Source organism: Argentina silus (assembly GCF_951799395.1).
Source record: "Argentina silus genome assembly, chromosome: 7".
NCBI classification, from domain to species: domain Eukaryota; kingdom Metazoa; phylum Chordata; class Actinopteri; order Argentiniformes; family Argentinidae; genus Argentina; species Argentina silus.
Window position 1 is genome coordinate 18,545,947 of NC_139661.1, and position 23,648 is coordinate 18,569,594.

Below are 23,648 nucleotides of genomic sequence, written 5' to 3' on the forward strand. Positions count from 1 at the left end.
CATTCCGCTCACTGGGTCGCGTGTTGACATCTCCTCTCACCTGACTTGTCATTAATGGCAGGGGGCCAAAGCCCTGATTAACATGGATGAGCTTCCTCAAGAGAGAGAGAGAGAGAGAGAGAGAGAGAGAGAGAGAGAAAGAGAGAGAGAGAGAGAGAAAGAGAGAGAGAGAGGGAGAAAGAGAGAGAGAGAGAGAGAGAGAGAGAGAGAGAGAGAGAGAGAGAGAGAGCAATGGTGAGTCACACACACTGACACCGATACATACATATACACACATCCACACACACACGCACGCACGCACGCACGCACGCACACACACACTTTGGGGGTCACAGATCTATAGCTGACCTGATGTGGCTTGATGCACTGTGAGTGTCTTCTTTCCTGATGGCCCTGTGAATGAACGAGAGACCAGCGCTTGCACTAATAAACCACAAGGTCAGAGGTCATGCGTCAATGTGACAATGTGTCTGTCTGGGCACAAGCTGTGGCACTAATCTGTGTGTCAATGTGTTTTCCAAGGTAACAGGACATTGATTTTTAGAGCCAATGAATATTCAGGACAACAACATTTGTGTTAGGAGTTAGACTTTGTCATAAAACAAACCTGTCACAAATTCAGGGCTTTTGTCTTAAAAAATGTTATTACCGTAGTATAAGGTCGACAGAATGACGAATGGGGGCAGAGTGGCGTGATGCTAGCCGTTGCGTTGTTGCATTCTCTGACTTAGTTATTCAGATGACTGAGGTTGTCTCTCTCTCTCTACCTCATCGTCTGCCATACCGCCGGTCAACAACATCTTATTTTTGGCCGTCAACAGATCCCTGACTACACCTCCCTAAGCGTCCATGAAAATAAATCCAATAAAAAGTTATTTTCTGGCTGAACTGTGAGTTTTCACAGATGACAGTAAAACAGCATCTCCACAAAGCCCTGGAAGACATGCATGAGGAGAGGTAGAGAGAGACGGGGAAGAAAGAAAGAGGGAAAGAACGAGAGAGAAAAAGGGTGAGAGATCTTGGGAGAGATGTACTGTACTGTCTAAGGAAGTTTAATCAAAGCAAACATTCAAATTGGCCACGGAATAGATGCAAATTTCTCCCCTCAAGTTGTCTATGGTGGAATTACCCTGAGTGGGTGAATCATACCTCCCACACTGTGCACGCACGTGATTTATCAGTGATGTATCAAATTCAATAAGAAAGTGCTTAACATTCACAGGAAACGCAAAGGAGAGGGGTTTATAACCCAAACTTTCATAAGGAAACACTTTCCAGATATTTACAGTTCCACAGCGCCAATGTGGTAAAACAGAACCGAGGTAAAAACAACCAAACGCATCGCCCTCCTCTAGAGCGCCGCGTTGCTCAACGTCGACCAGGCCGAATGGGACTCGACGGCTCTGCTCGGAGATCTGTGGCCTTCCCAACGCGCGCATGTTGATCCTCATTAGCATACCGAACGAGGCTCATTAATTATCACTCGAACTAAGAGGGACACTCGTGGTGAAAAGGGCAGGAGAGCGGCAGCGCAGCAGCACTACGGGCTGGGATGCAGAAGTTTAAGTGGCATTAGGTACCTACGGCATTTCTGTCATCCAAGTGAATCTATTTACATTTTCAGGGCGGGTGGGGAGGGTGGGGGGTTGTGTCAGTGGGCTGAGGGGTGGTGAATGGCAGGGCCTGGAACTCTGCACACAGTTAGTTATGGTCATAGTGCAACGGTTTCTTCCCTGAGCGAGAGTGCGTTGATGTTGTGAGAACTGAAGAAAGAGAGAGAGAGAGAGAGAGAGAGAGACATAGAGAGAGAGAGAGAGAGAGAGAGAGAGAGAGAGAGACAGAGAGACAGAGAGAGAGAGAGACAAAGAGAGAGAGACAGAGAGAGAGACAAAGAGAGAGAGAGAGAGAGAGAGAGAGAGAGAGAGAGAGAGACTGCAATTGATTACTGTAAAACATGAAGATGGATCATCAGATAACAAAACAAAATTGGCCTCTTTGTGATTTCTGAGAAACAGCAAAGTCCTTATTTTCATGCCACCATGAAATATGCAATGTATGCCCGATCAAATTAGGAACATTTTTCAAGAGTTCCTGAAGACATGTGAATATGTAAATCTAGTCAGATGGTGACAAGCAACTCTCACAACACATCTCCCAAAATGCCAATTATCAAATCATCGCGAAAACCAATTACTTTGCTAACTGCGGTCATTTTTTCCTCACTGAAAATAAGTGGCTGTTTTTTAAAACAGCGACAACCTTGCCAGTCATCCCTTGCATACTGAATTATCTCAAACTAATTAAACTTCACATTTCAGCCAAACTCTCAAATACGGCTGGCATGATATTCCACAGCCTTGTGGACAGCTTATTAATTAGGCTTGAAGACATAATCAATTAGTCCTCCTTGGCATTTTAAAAACAACTGGTCAGCATTGCCAAAAGCTACAGACATTTGAACTGTGCCGCTCACACTCCCTGACAGGCCAGTACGTCTTCAGGGGATATGGGGTAGACAATGAGAGAGAGACAGGAGGCCACTTCATCATGGATGAGTGACGCTCTGAGTCTATTGTCATCTACAGCCAGGGGACGGTCAGCATCTGTCCAGCTGTCATACAGCTCAGTTTAGGCCACCAAAAACTACTGTACATCTGTATGTGGGGTTCAGTATATGCAGGAGAACCTGGGGGGGGGGGGGGGGGTTATCTTAATATATTGGTTGTAAAGTACTGGATTTCAGCACAGATATGGCAACTCAGGGCTATTACATTTTACATTTTAATTGTGCCTTGTTTCATTGCCTATTGCTTATTTGTATTTTTTGTATGCTGCATTGTCATGGAAGCAAGCCTAAGAATTTTACTCCCTGCACTTGTGTATGAGACGTAACAATAAACTTGAAACTTGAAACTTTTACGGCAAATACCATTTTCATTCTGTCCCTCTTCCAAGGGAATACCGCAGCCCTGAGACTGCAGGTCAGGAAACACTGCAGCGATGTAATGACATGAATAAGATTAACATAGCATAGGTTACTTTTTCTTATGATGACTGATGGATCGATGATTCACTTACTTAGACAAATGTATTTGTTGCAAGTCGCTTTGGATAAAGTCGTCTGCTAAATGCCATACATGTAAAATGTAGATCAGTTAACGACCAATAACCAACGAATACCAGCAGTATTTCACTGTAATGTACCAGCCCTAGTTATGACAGTCATTTCACAGAATTGTGTTCTCAAACCAATTATTGTTTTGTATATTTTCCTCACATTGCTTTGTGTACACCTTATTTATTCTTTCTATATGCATATGCTGAACCCCACAGACTGTAAATGTACTGCAGGGTCAGTAATTGTAAATGTACTGCAGGGTCAGTAATTGTAAATGTACTGCAGGGTCAGTAATTGTAAATGTACTGCAGGGTCAGTAATTGTAAATGTACTGTAGGGTCAGTAATTGTAAATGTACTGCAGGGTCAGTAATTGTAAATGTACTGTAGGGTCAGTAACCCCACAGACTGTAAATGTACTGCAGGGTCAGTAATTGTAAATGTACTGCAGGGTCAGTAACCCCACAGACTGTAAATGTACTGTAGGGTCAGTAATTGAATTGCACTCCATTCAGGAAGTCTACACAACTAACTAAGGTCACAGTCAGTGTACCAAACAGAAAAACATAACACAATCATCTTCTCTGCTTTCCCATTTCCAGGGGGTTCCATGCGTGAAGGCAACAAAACAGCTGTCAACATGATCTTCTACAACGACTCACCAAAAAGAGGCCATTGCACAATAACAACACCTAACCCCCCCCCCCCCCCCAAAAAAAAAGGCACAGGCTGTTTGTATGGAATGAGGTAAGCAAGTGAATGTTTAAAGAGAAATACTCAATACGATTAAATTCTTGACTGTCCCTCCTAAAGACCTCTTCACCCCCCACTACCCCTCTGTACAACTCCTCTACTGTTAATAATAATAACTGCAAAAACATTTTTTTTTTAAATGACTGCCAATGGCACCTGGTCCTAGCATAGATTTTTTTCTTATGATGACTGATGTATAGATGATTCACTTAGTTTAGACAAATGTCAAAAATGTAATGTAAAGAGAAATACTCAAGATTCCTGCAACAACGGATGAAAGGCAGCCAAGTTGCAACACAGAGAGGAATGCCTCTCCCTTCTCCTCATGAATAAACCTGCTGTCTGGTAGAACCAGCTGACAGTCCCAGCGTCCTCTGTCCTTTCACGCCATTTGTCTTAGTGCAGTGTGACCTGCTAGTTAACCAGGGAGACTGAGAGGCAGAGCTGGCCATGAGTGTGAATGTCTGGAGCGCCTGTGGCATCCACACACACACACACACACACACACACACACACACACACGCACGCACACACACACACTCCTCCTGGCATGTAGGTATCGGGCTCATCTCATTAGGGGTCAAAGGTTAATTCCTGCCTGTTGTGTCCCATCCACACGGGCCAGGTAATTAAGAAAGAGAGGGGCGTCGAGAGCTCGTTCAAACACTCAGGAGGGAAGGTGAGAAATGAACCTCTGGTAATGACGGCAGAAACAATGTAGCCTGCGGTACTACCAGGGAAAGAGACTAAAAACAGTATGCTTATAAAGATAAAGGGGGTTTATCGGGCCTTTGAAGCAGCACAGCGTGTGCCCGTGTTATTTTCTAGAGGGAATGAAGCAATAACGGTGGAACAGAAGGATTACATTTAGGTTATGACAGTGTTATAGCTATTTTATTACAGATATTTCTTTAGTTATTATAGATAGTTATTACAGATAGTACATGCTGTTAGCTTCTGCTTCGTGTCGCGTTGTGTATTCCCTGCTGAGAATACCAGGTGACAACTTTGCACTGACGCCCTTTCGCATAGTCAAAAGTTTGTAGCTGGTCCTCATGAAAACAAATTGATTTAAAGTTTTATTTTAGGATTTATTTCGTTCAGGGATCGAGGATAAACAAACGCCATCATCAGTGTCATGTGACCCATGCGTTTTGCCATCTATCATCTATCTAGCTCCAAATAACCGAGCCACTTTGACCATGACGCACAGACAGCTAGTTATAAGTACTATGATTAAGTATTGGGATTATGTATAACAGCGGAGGCTGGGTGAGGTAGAAATCGGAGGACGGGCACATTGTAATGCATGGAATGGAATGAGGAGTGGTATCAAACACCATTCCATGTATTACAATGAGCCCGTCCTCTGGTTTGTACCTCACCCAGCCTCTACTGATGTATAATGATTATGAAGACCATAGGACATAGCTCTCCACTCCACCTTCGTGTCCAGATGAGTTTTAGCGTTTCCAGGCACGGTCCGACATGGTCATTGATTAGAGGCCTTAACTCTGAGCCTGCGCTTCATCAGTGCTCAGGGACCGGTAATCAATTCTCTAATGCCGTTTCAGCCTCTTCACTGCAGTGCTGATCCACTCCACACAGGGCAAACATGTTTACACTCACACACACACACACACACACACACACACATAGGCACACACACAGGTGCACACAGGCGCACACACACACACACACGCACACACACACACACACACACACACACACACACACACACACACACACACACACACACACACACACACACACACATACACAGGCACACACACACACACACACACACAACACAACCCAGATGGCCTGTCATTAAAAGAGAAAAAATAACTCCCAAATATTAACTTACCAATTGGGCTTACGATAGGGCACTGTCATCTAATGGCATTATAAAAATGACTGCTACTCTCCTGAGGGGCACTCCTTTCCTGATTTCCTTCCATTGGTGGACCCTCTCTGCTCACTGTGACAGACCAGCAGGCAAATCTGATCAACATTGCACCAGACCTGGAGGCAGTCAGGAACTCAGCTCTTGACCCTTATCTCTCTCGTTGATAGATCACTGTTGCTTTATGGCCGCTGATGTCCTCCTATGAATTAAGCTGATTGGGCCTTAGGCAGGACAGTAGATTAGATTGTTATTTGAGAGAGAGAGAGTGCACTCCCAGTGAATATGGGTTGTTGCTCTCATCCCTCTACTGAATGCAAGGGAGTTTTTAGACACTATGTAGATAATAGGCCTATAGCTGAGCGTGTGCAAGCAGACCATCTTCAAGCAGACCATCTGTTGAGGCTAGTTGAACAATCATTACTCTTTCACAAACCTCTACACTTCACATGCTATTGTACTCTCAAACTCTCTCTTCATCTCTTTTCATTCATCCCCCCCAGCAAAATCAAAACTTGTTTTTCTCATAAACTCCACAGTTGGTACAAATCAAAAACGAAATCGAAATCAAAAGTTGGCATTGTCGACTGCAGCTTCAAACCAGACACTACGTCACAAGAGCTGGCATGGCTGACGAATGACAATGACAATGCCCCAAAGTGGCCACTGCTGGGCTCGGCTGCATGGGCTTGGAAGTGACTCACTTGGGCGTCTGCTTGTCGTCCAGGCGGTTCCCCAGTTGGAACTCGTGGGACTTGCTGCGATGCAGCGCCGTGAAGCCCGGCAGCAGGTGGATGAGCTTACGGCTGGGCGGCGGCGGCGTCCCAGGCGCCTTCACCTTGTTCCTGCGGCGCATGGGCGGCGTTCCTGGGGGGGTCATGGTGTTCACCACCAGGGGAGTCCGGGGAGGGGTGTGGGCAAAGTGCCTCTGGCGGGGCGAGGGGGGCAGGGAGCGGTGGCCAGAGTCCAGTGAGGGGAAGAGGCCTGCGTCCACGGTCAGGCGGTCGGCGTAGGGGGAGGGGCCCAGGGCCTGCGGGCTGTGGCACACGTGCTGGTTGTACTTGGACTGGACCTTGGGGCTTTGGGAGAGCTGGAAGCGGACCCACTGGCTGGGCTCGGGCTGGCACACGGGGCTGTTCTCCTTGCCAGACTCAGAGGTGGGCCACTGGATGGACCAGTCCTGCTTGGCATGCTGGCCCCCTGCTGTGGGAGCGGAGAGAACAAAGAGAAACACAGGGAGGAAACTGTTCACAGATCATAACCGCTCACCGCAACCTAACCACGGCCTGATGATAACAATACAATGGCATCATTTTTTCATACAAAGAAGCGAGAGAGCATGGATCGATATCAAATACCAATAGCATTGATATCAAATATGATTCAGTATGGGGGAGCATGGGGGTGAGGCAGACATGAACAGAGATTCCCAGCCATCATCACCACAATTTAGTTTACAGACCCCAAGTTGAATGAGATTCATGAATAGCAGACAAGACGAGGAGTTTGTGAAGGAGAGTGAAGAGCGAGATGTTGTTGCTTTTTCAGCTCAGATGATAATACGTCACCTCCGTTAGTGTGTAATGTGTCGTCCTCGAGTTGTTCTTGAAAAAAAAAAAAATACAAGAACAAGTTTATTGATTCGACAAAGACATTGTTTTGAAAAAAAATCTACTGCAAGACTCGGGTTATTGTTTTTTCCGTCATGATTGTTGTGTCTGAAATGATCCATCAGCATTACATGACAAACATTTCTGTAATCTATGCGAAATTGATCCCTGAAAAAAACAACAGTCTTGACTGAGATTGTTATTCATAAACTGCTGAAGAATGATAGCAACTCCACCAACACATTCCAAGGCCAGGGGAGATATCTACTATCTACAGTAGATTGAGATGGAGAGTGAGAGGATAACAGAGAAAGGAGGGGGTGATGGTGCGTCTTTAGGGCTTCTGTCTGGAAGAACTCCTGTGTAGAGAGGTCAGTGTATCTGATGACCATGTCAACTACATGTTCCCACTGTAACTGAGGGAGGACAGTGCAAGCTTCCCCAAGGAAATGTCCACTCTGAGAGAGGCTGGGGCGGTCTAATCTGTATCTACAAAGGTGCACAGTCAGGTCAAAGGTCAAGCTGTCCAGACGTCATGCTCGGATCTCGAGATCGCAATACACTTGTTCTAATAGTCTTCCTATCACATACGGTAGTGAATACGGTAGGGCATGCTTTACTCACCCTAAAGCCTACATAAAGACTGTCCGTTTGCAATGATGCAACAAACAACTAACCTACCATCAATATTTCACTCACACAGTCCTACGACACTTTTAATGCGAGAGCAACCGTGCAGGGCACGGCGTCCAAAACGCACAACAACCGATTAACGACGCGAGGGGGTGACAGTGCGTCTTGAGGCTGAAGTCACACGGTCCCAAGACACGTGTAATGCGAGCGAAACCGCGCAGGACACGGCTTTCCAAACGCACAACAACCGATTAACGACACTCACGGCCTCTACTCACGTCAACGCATTCTGTGTGATGCACAAGCAGGGCCGAATGAGTTCACTCCTGAGGGAGACCTCCTCTGATAGGAGAAGTTGATGTACGGTAGAGTATGCCGGAGCTCTTGTAGAGCCTCTCCACCGGCTATCAGCTCTGCTCTCAACTGGAGGAGCCACAGCGTCCTAGGGGGTGCCACACTCATGGTTGAAGAGGGTCTCTGAGACAGTTGAAGTGGGCCGCACGTCCACCCTCAGCCCCTCAGATGGGACCAAGAGGCAGAGGGCCGAGGGGCACGATGGAGAACTCCTCCACCGCTGGCGGCCGGTGGACCGATGAGGCTCAATCAAGCATCCTTCATTAGCGGAAATTAAATGACAAACAAGCCACTCAGTAATTAAAAGTTTGGCATCACCTCACTGGAAAACGTTTGAAAATCATCAAAGAGTGCTCCCATGCCAGCGAGCCGACTATCTCTTAGTCAATATGGATGATGAAGCATCCAATCCCGGGGATTTTGATCAAATTAGCAGACACTTCAAATCAAAGACATAGCACACAAATATTTCGAGCCATGCCAAAATTAAAAAGATCTGAATAATCCAATAGTCTTACCAAACACCCATGTTACTGATGAATAATCTTATCTTTAGGGTATTCATCTCCATTTCATTCTTTGACAAAACCTAATTCTGAATGGTTTCTACGGAACTGTTGTCTGGTTAAAAACCCTAAAGTAAAATATTTTGTGTGAGACTGAAAAAAAAAAAAAGGAGCTTTTGTCGGTGACAGAAATACAGCTTTGGTAATGACTCAAATTCATTAACCATACTAGTATCTTAGCAACTGCTTTATCAAAATAGTAACAGAAACTTGACTTCTGCTACTTCAGATAACCTCATCATCTCGTCTAGAAAAAACATGAAAGCGAATTGGAAACAGACTGGAAACAACATCCCTAAAATACTTTAAAGAATGATGTGGAAATTTAGAGGTTTGAAAATGACATACAGTAACTTCTCATGAATCCCCATATCTCACTGTGACTCCTCATCAGGGGAGGCTGGTGGAGGTAGAAATCGGAGGACAGGCTCGTTGTAATGCATGGAATGGAATAAGGAGTATCAAAAGGAGAACCAAACACACTCATTCCATTCCATGCCTTACAATGAGCCTGTCCTCCGATTTCTACCTCCACCAGCCTCCCCTGCTCCCTATAGCTCACTATCAATCTCCATAGCTCACCATGGCTGAGGCAGTGGGCCGTACCTCTCTATAGAGTGACACACAGCCGTTGTTCTCATCCCTGTAGGCTACCAGTGGCCAGCAGGGCCATATCTTCCCAGCCCTCCTCCCCAACAATACCCCAGTCATGGGAGTTTCACGACTGATTATTTAGATTCTGATTTTTGGTAATAGGCCAACACACATCCACGTGGGAGACATTTACATGGGGAGAAGCTGAGAGAAAGAATGTCATAATTGGACTAATTACCCCTGGGCTGGTGCTGTGTGTGTGTAAATGGCATAGCAGTGCCACTGGGACGCTCTCTGGTCCATTTCACCACCGGAGTAAAAAGGATTCTGTGAAAGGATGCCATATGCTCCTGTTCAGCACAATCCAGTTTTAACCCTATCTTTAGAACGGGACGACGGTGGACATGTAATGAATCATCCTGATCCTTCACATGGCAAAGTACATTCAAGTGACTTCCGGTGGTGTCACATCGGGGCGAATTTTCAAGAGCGCAGGCCGGGTGAAACGTAGTTGATAACAAGACCAAAGGAACATATCCAAACACTGAGGGAAGTGAAGAGGCATGGCCTTTAGCAGCTCGGGGTAAAGTGGCATTCACATGATAAGGGCAAGATTATCATTACACCAGGCGAGTCATTGTCTTTCAGTGGAGGACGCGGCTGCACTTCCTAATCAGCTGTTTCCTAACTGCTATCGCGGGCCGTGGAGGCTTTCAGGTGGCGCGAGCTGCGCCACACCTTGCACTGAGCCCAGCGCTTGTCGCTTATCATGTGTAGGCGCCATAGGGCAGCCTAGTATGGGGGACCTACACTGCAGGTCCAACGGCTGTCCTCAGACCTGCCAGTGGGAGGGGAGGACTGTCAGCTGCAGCACCCTGCTGCCCTCCTCCTCACTCTGGCATAGGAGAGAGCATCCCTTACTCTGCTTCTCTCCTCTCTCTCCTCTCTCTCCTCTCTCTCTCTCCTCTCCTCTCTCTCCTCTCTCTCCTCTCTCTCTCTCCTCTCTCCTCTCTCTCTCTCCTCTCTCTCTCTCCTCTCTCTCTCTCTCTCCTCTCTCTCCTCTCTCTCCTCTCTCTCTCCTCTCTCTCCTCTCTCTCCTCTCTCTCTCCTCTCTCTCTCTCCTCTCTCTCCTCTCTCTCCTCTCTCTCTCTCCTCTCTCTCTCTCCTCTCTCTCTCTCCTCTCTCTCCTCTCTCCTCTCTCTCTCTCTCTCCCTCCTCAAAACTCTACATACTTTTGTCTTTACTTTTGTCTACCTACCGCTCCTCTCCTCTCCTCTCCTCTCCTCTCCTCTCCTCTCCTCTCCGTTCCTACACCTCCTCTCCTCCTCTCCTTCTCTCCTCACACCGCTAGTCTCGTCTCCTCATTTGTCCTCTCCTCTCCCCTCCCCTCCCCTCCTTTCCTCCACATATACACAGATGGCAGTTGAAGCCAATTAGGCATGAATCTACGTGATGCAGTCTTAAGGCAGGGCACCGGGACAGTCCTTTTAACCATCAAAGACTACCGGGGAAAGACACAAAGAGACGTCTTCGGGGTATGACTTGTCATTCTCACATATACTAAAGCGCTGAGCAGGAATAGATCAACACTATTAGGCAGATCATCACAGGACGCTGGCGTCGCAGCGTGGCATGTGTGGGTTCCTGAAGAGGGCAGGTCGGGTAATACGAAGACGCTGCAGCAGAATGGACCGACGGAGGACTGCCGCTGAACTATGACTCATCAGCAAAGCAACTTGTGGAGGGATACATAACGAGCCTTGTCAAAGTGGTTATTAACTTACATTTTGTTTTAAAACAATCATTTAACAAAATACTGTTGTGGCTGCGGTTTTTAATGGCTGCTTTTATAGTTGGATTGTGTCACTCGCCATGCAATGTCAAAGTAATATGTGACTTATTTATTTATTCAAACACTGCATTCATTGGGGGGACACACGGGATTGTCAAATTGCTTGTAAAAAAAAATAGAAGAAGAACAGAAACTGCCACCTCCAATAACAGTGGACCTCATCAAAAACAACTGCTGAGCACTTATGCATGGAATGGCCATACGAATCATTACAAAATGATGAGACTATCATATCTTTTTAATAAGTCCAGAGAATATTCTCCTGTTCATGTTTTGCGTAGGAGTACGAAAACTTCCTTGGGACTTACGAGACTAAAAAAAAAACATACAATAATACAAAAAAAACAAATGTTATATTTAAAACTGGGACTTTGGGGGTGTAGCAGTTATGCTTCCTCTCTAGGTTACGAGACATCACTGAGGGAGCTGATAAATAATAGCTTTCTTTGCCATTCTGTTCTGCTAAGGGTGGCCCTTTACAGCGCTGCATGGTGTTGCTGCTGCATTCACACATGTCTCTGGCCCCCCTATTGATAACAGCCCATTAGTGGCCTGAGAGAAAGAGGCCTGAGGACAGAAAGGAAAGCGAGTCCCAAAGTGCTCAAAGCCTGATCCGTCTGAGATGAGACGCCCCCTTGGCCTCGGTGGCCGCCCCCAGTATGCCCTGTGGCGTGCCCAGCTGGACTGCTGCTGCATGGGCGGCCGGCACCGCCGGGATGTCTCCGCTGGAGGAAGTCTGACCACAACAGCCACGCGCACAAATCAAATTAGGGCACAGGGATCGACAGGCGGCCCTAGCCCAGACACTGTGACTACACTGGCCCCAGCTCCAGCCCCAGCCCCAGCCCCAGCCCCAGCCCCAGCCCCAGCCCCAGCCCCAGCCTCAGAGCCCCAGACCCAGAGCCCCAGACCCAGAGCCCCAGACCCAGACACAGAGCCCCAGCCCCAGCTCCAGCTCCAGCCCCAGCCCCAGCTCCAGCCCCAGCTCCAGAGCCCCAGCCCCACCACCAGCCCCAGCCCCAGCCCCAGCCCCAGCCCCAGCTCCAGAGCCCCAGCTCCAGAGCCCCAGCCCCAGCCCCAGCACCAGCCCCAGCTCCAGAGCCCCAGCCCCAGCCCCAGCCCCAACCCCAACCCCAGCCCCAGCTCCAGAGCCCCAGCTCCAGAGCCCCAGCCCCAGCCCCAGCCCCAGCCCCAGCACCAACCAGCCAGAGAAAACACATTACGAACACCCACAAGTCAGGAGGAACCTGCCTGCTGGTATTAGCAGTGACAAGAATCAAAAGGATGTGGTGAGTAGGGACTATGGGGGCTGATGATGGACCAGTGTGTTCGCTAACTACATTATGTTCCATGACTGCTGTCTCCTAAAGCCAGAAACTGTCATTTTTCATTTGGTATAGAAACAAAGATTGGGGGGGGGGGGAATACAGTACATACTTAGGGTTGCAGAACAGTTGCTGAACAACTGTGTAGGGAAATGAATAACTGGTATTATGTGTCATTGTTTTGTCTCCAAGCAAGGTGAGGAGTGAAGTTTGACGCTGATAAAGTGGTGTTGTTTACAGTGATGACAAATCAAGATAGCAGTCAATGTTTTCGCTTTCTTAGAGATATAAAAACAGTGTTTGGTATGCGGCTGACATATTAACAGCTTGACTCTAAGTTGTGCTACACATGAGATCCATAACCATTAGTGTGGTGTGTGTCCAGCTCCTTCTCCTGCAGCATGAGCCCAGCCACAAGCCGCCCTTTTGTTTTTCACTGCACAGATACTTCAAAAACAAGAATATGCTTTGAGTATCATTCTAGGTAGGCCGTTTTTTTTTAGAGTGGGGACTGTGAATATGGTTTGTGAAGGAAGGACTTTGAGGAGAGCACTGCAGAGACAAACAACTCTTTTCAACTTGCTGTGCTATTCATTTCCTGAAGTCGTCGTCTGAGAGAAATCTGGCTGATAACAACATGGTAACCATAAGCATGTGTAGGAGGAGCACATGCATCAAATGACAAATTATGATGGTTATCAAACGTGTTAATAAAACCCCGTTATCAAACCTAATAACAAACCTGACCATAGTGTTGACTTCATGACGCTCTACTGCCCCCCTTTGCTCAGCCTGTAGCACTGCAAGACGAGAGTCCTCGCTTCAGAAAACAAACTTGTGGTCTGTACTGCCCTCTACTGTGCAGAATAGGAACAGAGGAAAGAACCTCAGAGTGCTCAAGGGAATCTAGGGATGTTGTGAGAATCTACTGTGCTGTAGTGAATCTAGGGATGCATCTCCAGTTTTAAGCGGCTTCCTCACACCCGACCCAGCGCGTAACAATTCTGTCGCGACCCGAACCGCAACCAATGACCGCAACCCGCCAGTGCTGCCCGACCCGAACTGCGAGAACTTAACCCGGAACCGGACCCGAAAAAAATAGATAAACTGGGGCTAGACTAACGATGTCTATCACAATTTCGAACTTTTCAGAACTGGTTACAGTTCTATCTCTCTCATAATGCCATTAAAAGGAAACACAAATAAATGGTAAACAAATGATTGTGTAATTATCATTAAAACAGAACCCGACCCGCGACATGCTTGATTTGGACCACAACCGACCCGCGAGTTTACATTGGCCTACCGCCAAAAATCTACCTCCGAACTGATTTATTAGCGGGTTATCCGAGGGTAACGGCGGGTACCCGACCCGATGCAGGACTCTAAACTGCACTGATCTAAAAACACAGGATAGGTGAAGCAACAATAGTGGATGCCTACCAGGGATTTGCTTTAATCCATTTGTATGATAAAATAAAATAAAACAAACGGTTTTGAGTAGCCTATCGTAAAACATAATTCGTCTATACAACTAGATAGACTCTCCTAACACATGCACCCTATGTAGCCCTAGTTTACAAATAAAGACAGTGTATGAACATCACTACAATGAACATTGTTGAATACTGACTCTACTCTATATTCACTGGACTGAGGGCTCCATCTGCAGGTCACTTGAAGAAGAGCCTGTGCCTCTTTGAAATGAAAGATATCACTAGCAGAAGCCGGTTCATGTATTGATCCTGTTATAACCTTTCTGATTGTATAAAATAATGGGTGTCAACAATCAACAATCAGTATGTGTGAAACAGGGGAGGCTGGTGGAGGCAGAAATCAGAGGACGGGCTCCTTGTAATGCATGGGACGGATTACAATGAGTTATTCCATTCCATGTATTACAATGAGCCCATCCTCCGATTTCTACCTCCACCAGCCTCCCCTGGTGTGAAACTAATCAAGGAAATTCGGTAATACTGTGGATTTGGGAAGAGCGTCCCTCAAGCCTCTTAGCCATTATGATAAGTGATACATTGAGTGAACCTGTGACCCTTGTCTCTTCCGACAGTACGCTCCCAAATGTAGTCAAATGAGACAATATGATCATCAACAACAAACAACAAACAACAACAAACAACAAAAAATGCACCAGGCAAGTCCTCTTAATCGGAGTTGTGAAATGGTAAGTAATAAGTATATGTCCTCTTGGACACCAACCCCTCGAAATACTGAAAAGACCCTGCTCTGTATTCCATGCATAACATTTCTCATTACAGTAATGGAAAAAACAAAGGCTACATTGGTGCGTTTCAAAATCTGCTCAATAGAGGGCGACATTCACCAGTTTATGAAAGCTCCTTTGCATTTGCGCGCCCCCCCCCCCTTTACTACCCCTATAACAATTAATGTTAGGATATGGGAAGGGTGATCCTGGATCTGGATGTAAAGATAGGTATCTGCTACCCAGAAACAGTGTTGGTGTCTTAGTGTTTGTGGAGGCAGGTGGGGGGAGCCTTACCTGACTTGTGGGCCTTCCTGAGGCAGGACAGAGAGGCGTTGAGACGGTCACACTCCTCCATGTCGGCCCCGAACTTCTGCACCGCCTCACACACCTGCTCGTCACTCATCTCCAGGAGGCCCTCCAGAGTCACATCGCCTGGGCTCATCTCCTACAAACACACACACACACACACACACACACACACACACACACACACACACACAGACAGGCACGTACACACACACACACACACACACACACACAGACACACACACACACACACACACACACACACAGACACACACACACACACACACACACACAGACACACACACACACACACACACACACACACACACACACACACACATGCAGGCAGACAGGCACAAACACACACACACACACACACACACACACACACCTTGGGCTTAGCTTACAGGGTATAGGTTGTGCATGCTTTTTGTTCCAGCCTTGCACTAACACACATGACTCAGCTTATCAAGTCCCTGGTGGGCAGCTGATTGGTAGATTCTGGTGCTAAAGCTGGGCTGGAACAAAGTCTACAAAGCTCATCAGGGTTGGCCACTCCTGTTTTTTTAGAGCACAGATTGAAATAGAGTCGAGCATCAAGTGACAAGCATTTTCCTATCTTAACACATAAATAGACAGAAACAGGCTGTGGCACCAAAAAGTGCAAACACACACTTATCTTTGATTTTAGGGAAATGAGAGAAGGCCAACATCATCTTTAGCGTCCACTGGTGAGTGATGAGGGTGAGGCCTACAGGACACACTGCTCTAGGGCTGCTGCTCTGTGGATTGTCGGACTGGAGCTTTCCAAGTGAAAGCATGCTATGAACCTCAATGGTCCTAAGGGAGTGGCTATAACCCTCTAGTGCTATAACCCTCTAGTGTTATAACCCTCTAGTTCTATAACCCTCTAGTGCTATAACCCTCTAGTGCTATAACCCTCTATTGCTATAACCCTCTAGTGCTATAACTCTCTAGTGCTATAACCCTCTAGTGCTATAACCCTCTATTGCTATAACCCTCTAGTGCTATAACTCTCTAGTGTTATAACCCTCTAGTGCTATAACCCTCTATTGCTATAACCCTCTAGTGCTATAACTCTCTAGTGTTATAACTCTCTAGTGCTATAACCCTCTATTGCTATAACCCTCTAGTGCTGCTACAGTCAAGTTTGGATGAGACACATGGTGGAAATATTCAATTAAATAGAAGAAAAACATTAAGAACAACACAAGTCAAATGTCAACGTTTGATTGAAGTTTTACTTCAAGAATGTATATATATGCAAGATTTCTCCTCATAAATGAAACAACTGTTCAAAGCTTACATGAGGGACACAGAGCTACAGTAGCATGTGGCTCAGCACAATTTATAACATCCCATTTGGGGACAAGTTCCTTAGTCCCCCATAACGCTGACCCACTGAGTGAGTGAGTGAGTGAGTGAGTGACTTAGTGAGTGAGTGAGTGAGTGAGTGAGTGAGTGAGTGAGTGAGTGAGTGAGTGAGTGAGTGAGTGAGTGACTGAGTGAGTGACTGAGTGAGTGTTGCCAAGGCTACCTGGGTGACCTCCTTCCTCATGTTGATAATGCGGAACCAGTGGCCCAGCCGGGGGAAGTCCTCCAGCTCGGCGCTGCGCTCCTCTAAGGCCACTTTGCACTTGCAGGACAGCTGACGGCTGAAGTACTTCACCAGCTTCCCCTGGGAGACAGAGTGGAAAGTGTGTGTGAGATCTGGAGCAGACCCACCCAGCCTCAAGGTTGCAGGCTGACCAAGAGCCACCGTTCTCTATTTTCCAGAGAGGAAACCAAACGGTAGCTAATTCGCTATTGAGCTAACAGAGAATATACTCACAGTATGGGAGTATGGAGATTCAAAATACAAGCGACAACACTGTCATTTTGCACCGTGATACCCCTAGTGATAGTTTACAAACATTTCCAGGCCCGAAAAGTGGTTTACACACAAATACTCAGGCATGCGTAAACTCATGCACACACGCATGCACACACACATAGACACACACACACACAACACACACACACACCCCGCCCCCCCCCGCCCCACACACACACACACACCATCACAAAACACAAAGCCTTTTACAGTACGTAGGAAACTAAACCTTTCTGTCTTTTTCAGACCCCAAAGCAAGTTTAGGTACAACAGAGTGGCTATATCAATGAGCAAACGTTAGTTATTGCAGAATGTAAAGTGTTATGAGTTATTGTAACGTATGTAAAGTGTTATGAGTTATTGTTTGTTCCAAGTCCCTTGTAGAAGCAGAAGCAGTCATAGAGCGTTATGTAACTGTATAAAGCAGTAAGGCACGAGAGCCAATGATAGTGAATATATCACAGAAACTGATAGGCTTTTCAATTGAAAATAATCATCATGTAAAAATAACAAATACCCAACACACTTTAACCCAGTGGTGGAAACTACAATTCTCTCATAATTAAATGTTGTAATATTCTATAGTCAGTGGGGCAATTTTAGTATCTAGTTAACCTTTGTTTACCTCTTTCAGTAATATATATACTGTATATATGCCATTTAGCTGACGCTTTTATCCAAAGCGACTTACATTGCAGTGAGTGCATACATTTCAGTATATATGGTCCCAGCAGGAATCAAACCCACAACCTAAGCGTTGTTAGCGCCATGCTCTACCAACTGAGCCACAGAGGACCAGTATGATGTCATGTCCTCTCAACTTGTACATCTAAATATACACTGATCCTGACATTACAAAAGGAGGAATAACAAATTTTTGGGCAACCGGAACAATCCGATAGGATACATGAACTCTTAACCTTTTCCATGGCATGTTCTGTATTGACAAACAAGCGCTTTGAAACACCTGTCTTATCAATAAGGGATCCAACACCAAAAACACAACTTGAACATGAAACTGCCTTCATTTGTACTTCTCTTCCCTCTCTTAACCTTTGTTTTACCTTTTCGTTTCGGACCAAACGTCTTATTTTTTACTTTCCTTTGAAATAAACAGGTGCAGTTGTCTCTTAGTGTTTGAAGGACAGAGTCCTATAAGAAAAGCACATTGCAAATCAATGTATTATTATAATCATTATTGTGGATGCCCTTGTTTCCCCATGACCAGAATAGCAGTCTGGAGGGTGGAGATTGAAACGTCCCTGTGGTGAACCCGGCCACTACACAACAAACGTCACAACAACATAACAGCACTTTTACAAACAGGAGGGAGCTTCACAGTAGACAAAGAAAGAAAAACGGTTACCCAGAAAGCACTTTTCCACCAAAACAGATGTTTTTTTTGTTTTTTTTTCGGACCAATTTCTGCTGAACACATGTAGTCATAGGTCGGAATTCAAGGAATTGTAGATAGTGGATTTTCAAAACACCCTACGAGAAGTGTTTTTTTTTTGATTGGCAAAGCAGTTTGTGCCTGGATGGTGGGAGTTGACAATTGATTTAGAAATCAATTGATTTTAGAAATCAGAATTGGGCTTGCATGTGCAGGATGTTTAAATGGCCAGGTTCACCATCAGTACAGTACTGGACGGTCGTAGGTCTGCCCAGGACACACTGTTGTGCGAATCAAACACCATTTGAAACACACAGTGCAGAAAGCCACAGTCCCACTCTAACACATGAACAGTGCATCGATTAACAGTTGCCAAATGTCCATGATTGATCCGTTTAACTTTCCAACTGTAAACGTTTGCAGAACTAAATCTGCCCAAGTCTTGCGGTGCAAAGGTCATCAACAATCAATCTTCATCTTTTAAATATCAGCATGAAAAAGAGCACCAACAGTCATTTCATGTAAACAATGCATTTTTATGATAAGCCTATTGTTCACATTTTTATGAGTTATGCTGTAAAACAAATTTCCACTTTTTTGGATGTTCCTACTCCAACTAGCACTAAGCTAATGATATAAGATATACAGTACATTCCATAGAGAAAGTGTCATTGCAGTATTTTGGGGGATTCTTCCTTTGTATCCCATCAATATTTCACAATGAGTGAGAGATGGACAACTGCCAAGCTCAACAACATGTGCATTCTAAATGAGTTACTCCAGGTGCCCCTGTGACAATGATGTCATTTTTTCTGCCAGCGCATAAAATAAGTTAAACAAACAAGACAAAACGTACACCAACGGCTGGTAATCATCTCAAAGGATAGTTTTCTTTTTTTTAAAAAGACAAAACAAAAAACATATATGATCTCGACCAGCGAGAAAGAATGTCTGAATACATATACAGTTGAGTCTTATGCAATGTAAACCTTGTTTTTGTTATACACATGAATCCAAGTGTGCATTTTTGAAACACGACTTAGTCACAATTGGTGACTTACTGCAGACCAGATTTCTACTCCTAATAGACTTCCCCTTACACAACATCAACAAAGATTTAGACACATAAAAGTGTCAGCAACACGTACATTTTCATATAACCTCTCATTTGTATTATTGTATTCAAAACTTACATTTTCTTTTTCTTTTCTGTGTGTTTTATCTATTGTACTGTGTACTAAGACCATAAATGAAATGCCCTTTAAACTTAACAAACTTAAACTTAAACCACAGTATCACAACGACTGGGGGGCTATCTGCTAGTGTTACTACAAAAACCAACCTAGGCCCAGACTTCTACCACTAGATTTAGTTTGCTCCTGTTCTTTCAGTAAATAATAAAACTCTAAACAAAAGCTAAACATTGAACTGTCATCAGTTACAATTTGCTTTAATGTCATATTCCTTCCCATAACTGTTTCAGTCAATATTCTACGTTCAATTCCATTTGTAAAAAAAACAGGTGCAAACTTTTGCATGGTGAAAAAAACATTGTCAATCTAGCCCCTAATTCTGTTAGTTTACAAATGCAAGATTGAAGTGTAACAACATTAATAAACCTAAAAACCTCAATATTCATACATTTTGGTGGATCTCTGAGAACTTTGGCAGTCACACATAGCCACTTGCTCTTGTGTTTACATTCTCAGGAGAAGACTCTTGCGGACAGACGAAACCAGAGAATACCAAGGCAAGCAAACAAAGGAATTATTAGCATTTACATTTTACTTTAAGTTGCTCTATGTCTGCGTAGTTAGCAGCATTGCAATTATTTGGTAACACCATACCATTGCAGCCTATCAATATGGTGTTACATGGCTGTGTAATTACCAAGTGATGGAGATGATCAGTTATTGTTATCAGGCACAAGAGTAACTTTACGATAATGTGTACAATGCAAATGTTAAACTTACACAACATTAGATATTCTAGTTGGTTCTCCATAGCTATGACGCTCTCTATGGCTATGATGCTGAGTAAGTAATAAATTAAACTTAATATAACATTCTATGAGGAACAGGCTATTGGGTTACAGTCTAAGTCAGGGTTACCTAACTGGACTAACCTCAGCCCATCAGTTCTAACTCAACATATTACATATTAGGTGCCATTTAGCTTGAAGCTGTTGGGGTTTAACTGTCCATGGTCCTGAACAGGTCATATACAGTGTTCTGGAAAGGGTTAATCTTTGCATGGTGTCAACCAAACACTGGGTATCAACCAGAAACATATGTTATACATCGCTGGATGGGGTGGAGGGCGCCTCTGCACACTGATCTTCAGTGAGGTGCAGGAATAGTGTTTTGTTACCTGCTCTTATGGCCAACGCAGTCTCTCTAAGGGGGGCAATAAATGTCTCAAAGAGACACTGGGGGCATTATATAGGACACTGGCCCCTGAACCCAAACCCTGTTGACTGTAATGTCTCCAAACTTAAACCCAAACTTAAGACTTCAAAACATACTTTAGAAATCTCTGTGCGGAAAGCCAGCATCTGAAATTGTTTGAATCCCGTCCATGGTTGCTTTGAGAGATCCAAAGACTCAGAAGAAGCCAAACTGAGATGGCCCTCATAGCTTAAAAGTAGACTCATTGATATAACATACAGTAGCCACAAAATAGACTACTTCTGGCAGAGATAGCTACCGTGAAGCAAGACAATTCACTCACCAGCCTTTTTGTCACAAGACTATCACATTGCACTAATGTGCTTGTGTGCCTATGGAATCGCTAGCAAGTGAAACATCTTGCTTGGAACTGTGGTACTGTCACATTGCTGAGTATACCTTTAAACCAAGACAAGCTCTCCTGATTGACAGGTTTCCTTTGAAAAATAGGTTGTTCATTGTTGATACTTTTTATCTCATTTTTATAGATTCATGGAATATTGAATTTATAGATTCAATACGTGTTAAATAGATAGAATTGTTTTTTTTTATAGGCCCATTCCATAGATACATAGCTACAGAATTGTACAGAATTGTACACAAACTGAATGCATTCCAAACCTGGACAGCATACTCATTTTTTACCTTGAACTGGAAGCATGGCATGGCAAATAAACCATCTAAAATTCTACCTGCTTGCTGTTAAGTGTTACAAAATCAAGGTTCTTGTCCATCAACATGGATCTCTGGAGTTTATGAGTCTCTACTCTCTACTAACATCTAACCATTTACGGGGTCAAGTTGAAGTCTGGCTAGAGAGAGACTATTGAGGCTATAACTTTCCATGAGTAAACAAGATGTGTCAATGGGGGTGTGCACCTGACCCTTCCTGGAGGTACAGCCTTTCACAAAGGACACAGGCCAACTTTTTAAAAGTCTTTTGGGGTGGTAATTGGTGTATCGTAGGCCTACATTTAATTATTTCAGACAGGATATAGAGTATTTCCACTAAAAATCCTCACACTTAAAGTTATACAGCCTACTGGTAATGAAACACTCAAGCATACACTTCACAGATACTTTACAAATACATACCAAGGTAAGTGAAATGAGCAAATCAAATCAAGCCCATGTGAAGTGCATAGATGTGTATCTCACATCAGTGGACAGTTGTAACATTGAGTAGGCTACCTTAACAGGTTCTTGATAAAAAACAGTGTAGGCATATTCCATAAGCAGTAGCCTACCTACTAAAACGTCATTATACATGACTAAATCGAATGATTCCTAAAACTTCTCACACACAAACCCCATCACATAGGGCCTCCCTCGGTTGATGTACTGTATAGTTGCAACATTGTCTCGAAATGAATACGTCCTGGGGGAAAATCCCCCGTCTTTAGCCTAACCCGCCAGAGAGTTGCAGGGTTAAAACCACAGTAAGTAAATGTGCATGTGAAAATACAGCTTTCTGTTTCGATAATTGACGTGGCCACAAATCTGAGAGAAATATGTTTTGATGCCACAAACAATATCAGGATATCATGGCCATTACATAACGCAATTTACGGAATACCCTGTGGGCCAATTAAAACGGATCACAATATTTTGAAGCAATTTCACTAATATCCACTTGCATAACAGTCGTTGCAATGTAGATGATAGCCTAGATGCGCAGGCATATTAGCGATGAATCGTAAACAAAAGGCTGCTTAGGCCTCAACGTTTTCTGGGAATTCTGATGGAGAAGAGTGGCCGTACCACCTTATTTCCCCACCACCTGCAGAATGCGCAAGCCCACAACAGCTCACTGCAGCTCTGGCTTCTTGATTTATTACACTGCACAAACCACATATTGCTGTATAACAAATACATTGCACATTATTGCTATGGCACAGTCAACAGTTCGCATAATATACAGACAGTACTCTGGAAATATGACAGACGTCTACAATGCCGCACAGATTTTGATCAAAATGCAAAGCTTAATTTGTCATTCTACTAAATGGGTGCTTACCTCCAGCGTTCGTATCTCTTTTTGTGTCAAATCGTTGGATGTGGCACATTTGGTCCGTAAACCCTCCAAACTGGAAATGCTTATGTCTATCATATTTTGCACCAACTCGCACTGCTGCAAGGCTTTTTGCAAACTAAGAAGCTGCTCTTCGCTTTTTGTCATATTCTCCTCGTCCATAGTTTGAGAGCAGTGGTCGTTTTAATTTCTACTAGAAAAATATCTACTCAGAGAATAAATGGGGAAAGACGCGTGAAATAAAACAAACTGCAAAACGCCAACAAACGTTTGGTGATGTAATATAGTATACATTGGTTTAAAGACGAGGTTTGAGCTATGTGAAAGGCGACTCCATTGCAACAGTCCTTCTAGTATTTCCTGGTGTTTCATCAAGGTGTCTCTGATTGAGGTGCTGATGCTGAGGGCTATATCAAACACAATATGCAGATACTGAACAGAAATAAAAATCAGAACACAACGTTTGCTTCAGCTGAATCCAATGAGCGTTTGTTCATTTTGAACAGATGAAAGCTATTTAACGCATCATAACCAAACGGATCAATAACAACCAGCGTCGTATAATCATTTTAGAGGTGATGTGTGAATTGGGTGCAGGTACTCCCCGTCTCCAGTGCTAGCAGCTGCATCCCGGTTCGCTCC

General features: G+C 44.6%; 1 protein-coding gene across 1 annotated transcript in view; it reads right to left on the minus strand.

Annotated features, from left to right (window-relative positions):
- Positions 1-23,168, minus strand: part of ksr2 (kinase suppressor of ras 2) — a gene marked incomplete at both ends in the record, with an annotated part of 56,195 nt that extends 33,027 nt beyond the window's left edge. The window contains 5 exons of the mRNA XM_083673386.1: positions 6,481-6,962; positions 7,340-7,380; positions 15,229-15,379; positions 16,799-16,939; positions 22,992-23,168. Of these exons, the coding sequence (XP_083529512.1) occupies positions 6,481-6,962; positions 7,340-7,380; positions 15,229-15,379; positions 16,799-16,939; positions 22,992-23,168 (992 nt within the window). The remainder of the gene's footprint in view (positions 1-6,480; positions 6,963-7,339; positions 7,381-15,228; positions 15,380-16,798; positions 16,940-22,991) is intronic.
- Between the last annotated feature and the right edge of the window lie 480 nt (positions 23,169-23,648).